The 12,805-nt window shown below is 34.6% G+C and overlaps 1 protein-coding gene across 1 annotated transcript in view; it reads left to right on the forward strand.

Annotated features, from left to right (window-relative positions):
* LOC108904796 (Down syndrome cell adhesion molecule-like protein Dscam2) overlaps window positions 1–12,805 on the forward strand; it is a gene marked incomplete at its 5' end in the record, with an annotated part of 50,045 nt that overhangs the window by 13,283 nt on the left and 23,957 nt on the right. Inside the window, 3 exons of the mRNA XM_023454123.1 lie at window positions 6,298–6,609; window positions 8,124–8,329; window positions 11,285–11,492. Of these exons, the coding sequence (XP_023309891.1) occupies window positions 6,298–6,609; window positions 8,124–8,329; window positions 11,285–11,492 (726 nt within the window). The remainder of the gene's footprint in view (window positions 1–6,297; window positions 6,610–8,123; window positions 8,330–11,284; window positions 11,493–12,805) is intronic.

The following is a 12,805-nucleotide window of genomic DNA, read 5'->3' on the forward strand; positions in this document are numbered from 1 at the left end:
ATTTTTTGGTAAAATATTTGAAATAATAATTAAGAAGTGTTTGACAAATTACTTTATTTCGAACAAGTTATTGGGCAGTTGTCAATTTGGCTTTAGAGAAGGTCTTTCGACAGTGCATGCCATTTCCCAAGTTGTGAATTGCGTGGTAGAGACTTGAGAGGGAAGAGCTGGTTGGGCTTACTCTACGTGATCTTAGCAAGGCCTTTGATTCCATATCTCATGATCTCCTTTTTTAAATAAATTTAGTTTTTGTAAATAATTTGGGTATTGTTGTTCTCCCTGTAACAATTAAAAGCAACTTGTGGTATATTTTTGGAATCAGCTCAGTTAGGGCAATCCGAAAATTGGAAAAAAGTGGGGTGTTTGATTTAAAAAAAAATTGTAATGACGTCATTACTTGAACATAGGTCACCCTCTATATTAAATTATTATTTGAAAAAATAGTAAATTAAATTCAAAAATCGACCTGTTTCAGGAATTTTTAATAATTTCTTTTGTTTGCCTAATAATGAATTTGTGCACGACTTTAGGGGGACACTGTATATAACTATCTATCTATCTATTTTCATCTAGAAAGTTTGTTACAACAATAGTTTAATTTAAATAAGAAATAAATCTTAAATAAACAAGTTCTATTAAATAGTTTTCTAATTCAATTGCTCCGTCAACATCGATATTGATAAAGTATCGAAAAATAATTCTTGTATTATATACATTCTATTTAAACAAGTATGTAGTTACGTAACTAGGAAATACATAAAATATTCTTTAAAATTCCTAAACTATCAAGGCAAAAAAATCCAGGCAGGTGCTTCTGCCCCTCGATTTAACTTCTGAACAAATTGTTCCGTTTTCCGGTAAACTCGCACCGCCTTAACACCCAAAGAGGGATAATTAATCGTCCCATAAATAACAAACAATACTCCAATTCTTCAAATATTTGGAGAGGTATTTCGGGGCCGCAGACTAGATTATTATCATTAATCGTAGAAACGGAACGTCCTAGAACGGCAATTCATCCCCCAATCCGAATACCTCGCAATCTAATAACAACAATAACGGAAACGCAATCCAATTCATCTCCGTCTAATGGCATTAAGTGCCAGACGTTCGCCCTCTTCCAGACGACAAAAAGGGTTACGCGGATTCCCTGCTGGTCTATCATTTATGGAGATTGGATAAAATGATATCCAATCAATATAATTGCTTATAATTTCTTGTCGTTTCACGTGTGGATATTTATTAAATCAGTCCGCCCTTAGATTTCTTTTGATTGCTCGATAATCGTAGTTCAAAAAAATGTTTGGTCTAATGGTCTTGAAACTAGAGACTTAAAGCTTAAAATCTCGATACGACCACTATTCAGTCAAATTTCAAAATCACTAAAAAAAATAATGAAATTTTTTTTATTCTCTTATTGCTTCAGTAGTTTAGTTGTTGATTCTTTGAGAAAAAGTTATTCTCGATAAAAGGTTTTGCTTATCTTAAGAAGCCATAAACAATAATCAAATATGTAATAGAACATACAGGGCGTCCAAAAAATTTCATAATGTGAAATTTTCCCTAAGCAAAGTACCCTTAATTTTTGTTTTCGTTCAAAACTATATGTATTTAACAAAGTTGTACGAGAACTCAATGTTTAAATACGGGGTTTAGTAAAAAAGAAAGAATAATCACATTTTGCAAATAAGCAGATGCAATTTTTAACAATCTTACTTAAAGCAGGCACAAATTGTAAAAAATAAGTAAACTTTTGCTTTCAATTTGATATAATTAATTAGATTCCTTGACGTTTCGCTCTCTTCCTCAGAAGTAACTCTGAAAGTTTTCGAGTTTTTGACAATTAACAACTAACAACTGCCACGATAGCCTTCAAACCAAATTAAAGTAGCTTTTCTAATGAAAAAAAAAATAGAAATAACTGAAATTAACAATAACAACGAAGCAAGTTATACACATTTTTCTACTCTTTCTCTAAATTCCTTGCACAGACGTGATCATTTCTTCGGTTATAGTTGTAACACCTTCCTGAATTTTTTGCTTAAGTAAATCAATATTATCGTCAAAATCGTTTGAATACACTTTTTGCTTTAGGTATCTCCATAAGAAATAGTCTAATGGCGACAAGACGGGTGCAGGCCAAGGTATTAGGTACCTTTACACTTACGCTCAATCGTGAGCGACTGGAGCGCCCCGTTCCAATCACACGCGAAAGCTTGTTAGTGCAAATGTATATAATCGCGCGGTTCTTAGACGTGTCAAATCCTGCATTACTTCGCCAGTTGTTTTCATGCGGAAATTTCACGTAGGGTAAAGTTTACTTCGATTTTCACGCGGTCTTGTGGAGTTTACTCTTAAAAGGCGATAAGTACTTTTTTTAATTTTTTAATATAAACATAGCTACCTAGGATTCGCATATTTGTAAGCGTTTTTGTATTTTTTTATAGACTATGGCAGATGCACGATATTGGTCAAAAGAAACAATTACAAATTTTATTGAGCTATATAAATCCTATCCATCTTTATGGAAGATTAAATCTAAAGAAAAAAAAAACCCACTTTTAATTCTCTTTTTTTATTTATAATTTGCTCCATTTCAGAACAAACCGTCTATAAAACTGTTGAAATTTTTAACACTCCACGAGCCACGACTATCGCGCGAGAAACTTGACACTTTTCAATTTACACTAGCCGTGTTATCATGTCACATTTCACCGCGCAGGCAATACCGTGCGATTGGAGCGTGTCAATTTTTAACAACAAAGTTTTAGAACGCGACACTCAGGATTGAGCGAAAATACGCGCGATTGGAACGGGGCGCTCCAGTCGATCACGATTGAGCGTAAGTGTAAAGGTACCTATTGGTCCATAACGTCCGATTCACTTGTTCGGGAAGTGAAGGTCAACCAAGTTTCTCACTAGAAGTGTGGAAAGTGCAGGGCATCCGTCTTGTTGAAATATTAGTTTTCTTCTGAACTCTAATTTTTCGCTATTTAGTTCTGCCAAAATAAAATTATTGGTTTTTGGGCTCGCAGAATCTGAGTCTGGAGATAGCGTAACCCTAAAGGTCACCTTCAAGGCAATTCAAGATCAAACTAAAGAAAAGGCTTGTATTGAATGTCAACCAGTGCGTATATAAGTTTTTTTTTGGGGGGGGGGACTGAATTCGGGGATAGCTTAGCCCTACAAGGTCACATTTCGGTCAAGTCAAGATCATTTCAACGTCAAAGTAAGAAAGGCCTTTCGCGAATGTTAACTTGTAAGTTGCTGAACCTGAATTCGGAGATAGGGGGTTCAAATGAAATTACTTTGACTTGATTTCCAGGTGACCTTATAGGGATAAGCTACCCCGGAATTCAGGTCCAGCGACCTCAAAGGCATACATACCTACTTGCAGGTTAATATTTGTGAAAGGCCTTTTCTTTACTTTGACCTTGAAATGATCTTGATAACCTAAATATGACCTTGTAGGGCTAAGCTCTCCCCGAACTCAATTCCCCCCCCCCCCAAAAAAAAATTATATACGCACTGGTGCACTGTTCAATACAAGCCTTTTCTTTAGTTTGATCTTGAAGTGACCTTGAATTGACTTGAAGGTGACCCTTAGGGTTACGCTATGTCCAGGTTTAGATTCTACGAAGTCTTTTCTTCAGTTTGACCTTCAAACGACCCTTCCTTGACCTCCAGGTGACCTAAGACCTATCCCCGAATTCAGGTTCAGTGATCCCAAAAGCATTGTACTTACTGGTCAAAATTCATTACATGCCTCAGTTTTTGAATCAATCAACTTGAAACTTCGTGAAGCTTACTCAGTCCTACAGCAAAAATCACATACTTCCCCCCTCTTTATCTCTGAAACTATTCATAGGATCACTTTGGGCCCATAACAACTTTTGATCAGAAAGTCAAAAACTATAACATATTGCAATTTCAGCAAAATCGACTGGGACCCATTTTTCATTAATTTTGTGAGGGGTTATTTGGATTATATTTAGTCCAGTATCTACAATTTTGAGAGAAAACCACGCCATTAGTTGTGAATGTTGATTCGTCAGTAAATAAAGTATTGGGATAAAAGAATCTGTTTTCAATCAGTTTCTCGCCCATTGTTAAACAAAGTCCAAATTACGATCATCATCTCCATCAAGCAATTTATGATTAAACACTGGGTTGTTGTTGTATACTAAAATTCTTTGAATATGAGATTTGCTAATATGTATCTATGTTTTCTGACATTATTCCTGAGTGACATCTTTAGATTGTTTTGTACAGAGTCCAACTACAACAGCAGCAGCTTCGTTATCATTGTATTCCTTCCTTATCTCTTTAATATTCTTTACATCACCACTGGTATCGAATTTTATAATTAGCTTGAGAACTGCTCTACGAGTTACACTTACATTTGGATACTTTTCATTAAAAATTTGTATCGCGCATCGATATGACCGATTCCATAACATTTCACAAGATAAATTCGTTGCTCCAGGGTTAGCATTATTAATCAAAATTATTCGGTTAATAAAAATAAATATGTTGACTTTGACACTGATTAGGAAATATCCATGGTAATTACATGGTGTGTAAGATGGTTAAAAATTGCGGCATCTTTTTCTTCGCAAAATGTGATTATTCCTCTTTTGTGACTAAACCCCGTATTTAAGCATTTCTTGAGTTCTCGAACAATTTTGTTAAATACAATTTTTAAAGAAAACAAAAATTAAGGGCAGTTTGCTTAAGGAGGTATATCGGATTTACTCAAATGCACAGATGTACTTGAAATTTATATAGCGTATTAGCCAGTGCTCCCTCCGTGCGTCATATTTTTTTGAATTTTTTTTTTAATCTAGATTTTGAGATATTGTTGTTGAAAGTTGTTCATTTTAACATAGGTTTATATGGCGAAGATGGACGGTGCGGCTCTTTTTTGGCCCATAACTGAGAAAAAAATATAGAAATTGTGAAACAAAACTTTTCCATAGATAGTACACATTATTATCTTATTTTTGATATAAAACTAATGTAAGTTTTGAACATAGTACAGCTGTATTCATTAGAAACAGAAACCAATAATTGCATTTCTGTCTGACTTCACGATTAATGTCGCAATGTCGCAATCAGCTGACAGCAAGGAGGGAATACATTTGAAATACTTAATAAAATCGAAATTGATTTAAAAAATATATACATTTTTTCCTAAATCCCATGTACATTGTTATCAACAAAAAATTATCCACAACAGATGATTTTTTGTAATGTTTTTAAAAAACTAGATTAATTAAAAAAGACAAGGAAGCTGTGATATATTTCTTGGAATAAAAAATACAGTTGATAAATCCTTTTAATATATTTAATGGTTTATAAAAACATCGTAATCATTACCCAGCAATATTTAGGGTTACATAAAGTTTTCTTTACTTGATTAATATAATTAGTAATACTTGAGATAAAAGGAACATAAATATTTCTCAGCAAACTTTATATCTAAAAAATTAGTTATAGTTGCAAAACTTTTGTAACATTACTAAAATAGAGATGAAAAACACGAACAGTGAGTAATAATGTAATTTCTATCACAGAACCTTCAAAATTGCATCCAACATTTTCTTTGACTTGGACGAGAGATGGGCGCGAGTGTCATTTCATTTCTTTAGAACTAAATTAACATAATTCTCGTTGTTTTACCAGTTCACATGATTTACGGATTTTAAATAAAGGATACAAATCTTCGCGAGGATAATACGATATATTTGCTATATATAATAATTATATTGTACATAGTTTACACACAATACATTTTTGAACGCGTACGCATCTTTACCCGAATTTGACGCGCAATATCTCCGATGTCCGAGGTCTGTAGGTTCGCAGTGTGTACAACTGCTAGTCAATTATTAGCGCTGTTGCCACATCTACATAGTCTTTATGCGTTCATTAAATATAATTTAAAACTACTTAAATATGATATGTTTATGTTGTTAATTAGTCAATATGTATGCTATGTGCATATGAGTAGATTTCTTTGCTATATAATTAATGTTTATCGCAAATAATTTCAATAGAATAAAATTTTTTCAAATTGACAGCGGGATTTAGTCCCATAAGAAAAGCATAGGACCTCCCCTGCGCTCCTCACTTCCCTCGGACCCCGATATACCTCCTTAAGGACATGTCATATTTTGAAATTTACAAGAGTGCGGTACCTTATCCGGGGACACACTATGTATAATACACAACTCAGTTTCTGAAAGTTTATCAGTGACAGGTTAAAATTTCTACCGTCGTCCTTTTCAATTCCAGGCAAGCCTGTGGCGCAGGACAACAGGATGGAAGTCATGGTGGAGCCCCCCAGGCTGACCATAAGACAGCTGACGAAGGACGACCGCGGCATGTTCCAGTGCGTTATTAGCAATAACTGGGACCAGGCGCAGGCCACCGCCGAGCTAGACATGGGTGATGCCGGCCCCGAGCTCATCTACTGGTTCTCCGAGCAGACCCTGCAGCCCGGCCCGATGGTGTCACTGAAGTGTGTGGCGTCGGGCAACCCGCCCCCGCAGTTCACGTGGACCCTCGACGGGTTTCCTATCCCTGATCACCCGAGGTTTCTAGTAGGCAAGTACCGCGATAGCATAGATTAAATGTTACTTTGCTTATGAAGAAGTCACCCAGTAGTTCTTAAGCGCCACATATACGCTCAAATAAATCGTGCAATATACTGGGTGTTCTAATTCGATGTACATGGAACTATTATGTTTTCCTGCGATGAAAATAATAACTTACCTTTATTGTAAGTTGCCGCCTGATTTAACCTTTTACCGCTAGAGGGCATCAAAGTTGACAAAAAAGAAGTTTTTTTCAGATAACTTTCTAACGTCTTGTAATATTTTATTGAAATTTGTTATTCTAATACTTCCATATAAATGTCATTTTATGACACAGTAAACGAAGTAATTGGATCAGTAGAACTGCGAAACATTTCCCCTGCTGATAATTGTGTCGGGTATTCGATTTTTGCATATACAGTGTCTCGAAATTAATGCAAAATTTGGTCACAGATTCTTAAGACAAAAGGGGACCCGTATTTTTTATTTTAGCAAGTGGCCCTTTCTTTCGGAGTTACAACAACTCTTGAAATCCATCCCTAAGAATAGTCCTTTTTTATATCTCAAAACCCTGTTGAACGAGAATCACTAAATTTGGTACACAGGGGTTTTGTGACATGTGGAATCTGAGAGTGTTACGCTTTTTGGCGGGCTTAAGACAATTTTTCGTAGCCAAACTGATTTGATTGCATATTTAAGTTTCTTAAAAATTATCAGTCCGCCAGAAAGCCATTGAATTTAGAAACTTTTTTGTCTCTTGATACTTTTTTCGTAAAACGCAATGTTTTCGAGAAAAATGGCAAAATGTGTTCGAATGCATATTGTGATTGGAACTGTTGTGATTGTTTTAAGTCTTTCTCAATATATACTTTTGGAGCTACGTTAAGATGCTAAAAAAAATTTTTTTTTTGTAAGGCATAATTCGTTGAAGATGTCTATGACGACAATTTTGACGTGTCTCTTCTGCATTATCGTCATTGAGATCGTAAACAAAATGCATTTCTGTCGTGTCTGAATTTATGAACTGGAAAATGACCAAATTTAAAAAAGTATTAACTGGTTAACTATACAGCAAATAGTGAAAACTTCAGTATTATTTTAACATGTTAAAATAAATACTATTCCTAACTCTCGGAGCTTTCTTCTTGTTTGAGTATGGGAATGTTTATTTCACGAATTATTTCTGATTATTATTTCTTTTGGAATTTATTCCTAGGTTAATTTTAGTATTATCAAGGTTTTAATTTTCTTTAATGAAACTTTTTGCCTTCAAAAGTTAAAAAAAATAAGTGGTTTACCTTATTTTTCTCCAATAAATACACTGTCATATACCCTTATGAAATATTATTCGAGTTCAAAAGTGTTTTCTGAGTATAAATTATCTGTTCCGGTTCCTGGCAAAAAAACTTCTTTTTCTAGACGACCCTGTATATGTATAATAAATATATAGTTACTATTAAATTGTGTTCGTGAATAAATTAGTACAAGCAGTGTTCACGATACGATTTTTCTCCTGTCATCCAGGTCAGTACGTCACCGTACAGGACGATGTCATCAGTCACGTGAACATAACCAACATCAAGGCAGAAGATGGGGGCGAATACACTTGCACGGCCCATAACAGCGTCGGAAAAATCTCGCACAGCGCGAGGGTGAACGTTTACGGATTGCCCTATATTCGAGAGATGCCAAAAATTACCGGAGTCGCCGGTACCAGCTTGATCATTAAGGTAACCCAATCATGATTTAGTGATATATGTTTTATTTTTTACTACTGTTTACTGTTTAATGTTTATCGTTTAACATTTATCGTTTCTATTTTACCGTTTATTGTTTGTTTATTATTTTTCGTATAAGAAATACAAACAGGACACTACCCAGATACGTATCCAGTTGTGAATGTCATTGAAAAAGTATACAGGGTGAGTCAACGCTGTGACAAATTTGATTTATCATTTATCAAAAACAAAATGTTTGCTTTTGAAAAAGATAATATTTGTTAGGATTTTGTGAACACTCTGTAACGAGTAAAGTTTGTATGCCTATGTTTTTTTAGGTGGTAATTACGAAATTGATAACTATTTTGCAATTAGTTCTAGGGGGCGCTACTTGTAGCGCTCTGTCAGAATAAAAATATATCAAACAATTCTATAGTCTGTTTGGAAATGAAAGAGAGTAATAAAACCCCGAGATAAGAACCGGCCAAGGGCGTGTGGTAATATTTCGTTTCAGGTAATTATCGGGTAACACTAATGCTAACAAAAATGTCAGGGATTGGAAAATCGACTATCTACAGACTTTTAAAGGAAACAAAACATGAAAAAGATACTGTAAATCCCCCAAAATCATCTATAGGGAGGTCAAAAGTCGTTATAGATGATTTCTTCAAAAACGTCATTCGCAGAAAAGTACACTCATTTTATTTTAAAAAAGAAATACCAACGCTAAACAAAATTTTAAGTGAACTTTCAGAGGACAACGATTTGCCAAAAATCAGTAGAAGCAAATTATGGGCCGTCTTACGAGAGTTGAATTTTTGCTGGGAAAAGCAGAACAGGAAGTCAGTTCTTATCGATAAAGATGAAATTATTTGTTGGCGAAGATCCTACTTAAGATCAATTAGAAAATTCCGTGACGAAGGGAGGAATATTTATTATCTAGACGAAACTTGGGTCAACGAGGGATATACTGTAACAAAAGTATGGCAAGATAAAAATGTAAAAAGTTTTCGACAAGCATTTTTGGATGGACTTTCAACAGGGTTCAAGGCACCTTCAGGTAAAGGGCGAAGATTAATAGTGACACATATAGGTAGTGCCAGTGGTTTTGTAGATGGCGGTTTACTTTTATTTGAATCTAAAAATACAGGTGACTATCACGAAGACATGAACGCAGATGTTTTCGAAGAGTATTTTACACAGATGTTGGATCTTATTCCTCCGGGGTCTGTAATTGTCATGGATAATGCCAGTTACCATTCACGGCAGACCGAGCGGACGCCTACGACTGCTTGGAGGAAAGCCGATATAATTCAATGGTTATCCGGAAAAAACATTTCTTTTGAAACAAATATGGTGAAAAAGGAACTTTTGACACTTGTCAATCTTAATAAAGATCAGAAAAAATATGTTATCGATGAAATGGCAACAAATCGCCAAATAACGGTACTACGGTTACCACCTTATCACTGTGAACTTAACCCAATCGAATTAGTCTGGGCGCAGGTAAAAGGAGATGTAGCGCGAAATAATACGACGTTTAAATTAAGTGACGTGAAAATTTTGTTAAAAAATTCCTTGGAACGAGTAACTGCAGATAACTGGCAAAGATGTATACATCATGTACAAAAAGAAGAGGAGAAAATGTGGGAACTCGATAATTTAATTGACGTTACTGTGGAACCTATCGTTATCAATCTAGGAGACGAAGATAATTCATCAGAATATTCAGAGGATGAATTTTAATATACCTACTTTTTTATTTTCTTTATTGTACATTTATACAACACTACATTTACTCACCATAATTTGAATTTTCAAAATACATATATTTTTGTGTGGAATAAAAGTCTATTCATTAAATTTAAATAAATATTTTGATAATAATATTGAATAATTTTATTTGAATTACTAAAAACCCTCTTAACCCGGTTATGATGCTTAAAGTAGCCTCATGTTTTGAAATGCTGTTTTTATATTGTTTACTTATAAGAGAAATGGACCGAGAAATTGAAGCGGCATAGACAAAGACGGATTGTCGGGGATTAAATTTTAGCTACCTGCTACAATTTAGTACAGTCCGATCGCACAAAGTTTTTTTAAAAGTACACCTCATTCTATACCGATAATACATAATATAAAAATATTGAATATAAGCACCAGTACTACATTTATTTACGATTTGCATACATAATAAGCTTTTATTAATCTCTTTCATTTCTAAACAGACTATAATCATATAGACATTTTTCGCTCACTAGGAGGTTGTTCGCCTCCTAAAAAGAGAACTTAATTTTGTCAATTTGCTTACATGAGTTATATTTTTAATTTTTTTTTAACAAATATGAATTTTTTATATATATAAAATGTGTGAAAAATATAGTTTTTTTGAAATAAAAAATAAGGGTAGCAACACCCAAACACGAAATCACTAATGAAACATATGTTATTCCAAAATATTAATTAGAACCCCAGATATTTAGAAAAAACTGTTTTTAGGGGCGATCTTTGAGAATGTATTTCACCGATATATTTAATAATAATAATGCAGAATTATTATAAATACCCGACTCAATAAACAAAAACACATAAGTACAACTAAAAGAGTTCTTTTATGTTATGAAACATGAAACAAATACAACGTAGAGCACAAACTCGTAAATAACAGGTACCTACGTACAACAGAAAATAGCGGCCGTTTACGGCACGTTGATAGAGAACTGTTTACATTTAATATAAAAAAATGAAAATATAGGCAAACATTTTGAAAAAAATTGCGGTAAATAGTAAGTAACGACCTCAATTATCTGCTTTTTATGTTTGTGATATCTGGCATCTTAAAAACTAACAGCAGATCAACGTTGAGCCGTAGTTCCCTTTACAAATATATCCGGGATATTACTTTGATAACGATAAAACTCCCGGCTCGCATCTCCACGTTCATCTTGCTCTTTTCTGTTTTTCCAGTGCCCCGTGGCTGGCTATCCCATAGAGACCATCACGTGGGAGCGGGAAGGGCAAGCCTTGCCGGTAAACAGACGCCAAAGAGTCTACGCTAATGGCACCCTGGTGGTGGAGCAGACCCAGAGGAGGGAAGACGCGGGCACGTACACCTGTCAAGCACAGAACAGGCAGAGAAACACCGCCAGGAGAGACGTCGAGGTTCAAGTTTTAGGTAGGATGTCAGATTGTGCATGTTTAAACCATGAGAGTTTTACGTCCCCCATATTCACTATTCTTAATTATTCATGTAGGAGCAGAAGGGATGATGCGAATATAGAGGAGTATCCTAAATCCTAAGGGCGTCACAAAAAAGTAGTCAAGCCGGTAACTACAGATTTCTTTAGTGAAAATAATGGGACCTTATGCCATTTTTCAATCAAAATAACCATCTAAAAAAAAATTATTAATAAACCGGTGTTTTTCAAAATATTTAATTGAAATTTTGCACAGATCTGTATCGAGTGTCCCAAATTTCACGCAAGATTGATTATGCGCCGTTTGTGTGGTAAAGCGTTGCCAACTAAAAAAAAAAGACAGCGTGACAGCTATTAAAAATGGGTGTACTATTTTAAAAACAATGAAGGTATGGCAGCTATATGGTCGGAAGAGTAAAGAGATTAATTGAAAATTTCAGGGAGACTGGAAAAAAATTAGAACTTAAAATCTAATAGGAATGTAGCATAACTAGCGCCCTCTATGAAATAGCCAAAAAATAATTAGACCAGCGTATTTGGCGTCCTTAAAAACCCCGAAATACCAAATTTCATAAAAAAAATTCGCACCGTTTGGAAATTTTCGTAAAAACTCCATTTTACGTATTTTGTCGGGTTGTATCTCGAAAACAAGAGTAGTATAGCAACCCCCGTTCTGGATCACCTCGATGGCATGTCCATCAAGAATAGACCAAAGATAGGGGGGTTCTCTCATGCCATCGAGGTGATCCAGAACAGGGGTTGCTATACTACTAACAAGAGGAGATAGACATATAATTCATACGACAAAAAATTCTTATTTTGTTGTCCTGCTATCACCACATGTATTTACGGGAGGTCTTTCTAAAACACCCTGTATACGCAAGGTTATGGTATGAGCATTAAAAACATATATCTTTACGTATACAGGGTGATTATGATAATGACATTAATTTTAACCGGCGGATTACAAAGCGTTTGAACGTTGAAGCGAAACAGCAATTTCCCCAGTCGTCTTCAATTTTGCAATTGGATTAAAAATCAAAGTGCTGCGGATCCCAACTTAACAAAGCGCTATGGACGCGATGAGTGTTTTTTTAGACGTACTATCATTTTAAATAGATAGATACTATACTATACTCTTTGAAAAGCAAATAGTCATTACCAACTGAGTAATTAATTGAACAAAATACTAAAAACTCATTTTCAATTATAAAACAGTGAAAACGTTAACAATAGTAAAAATACTAAATAACCCAACATTCGGAAACAATTATTATATTTGTGCATTTGT

Source organism: Anoplophora glabripennis, unplaced genomic scaffold, assembly GCF_000390285.2.
Source record: "Anoplophora glabripennis isolate ALB-LARVAE unplaced genomic scaffold, Agla_2.0 scaffold104, whole genome shotgun sequence".
Lineage (NCBI taxonomy): Eukaryota > Metazoa > Arthropoda > Insecta > Coleoptera > Cerambycidae > Anoplophora > Anoplophora glabripennis.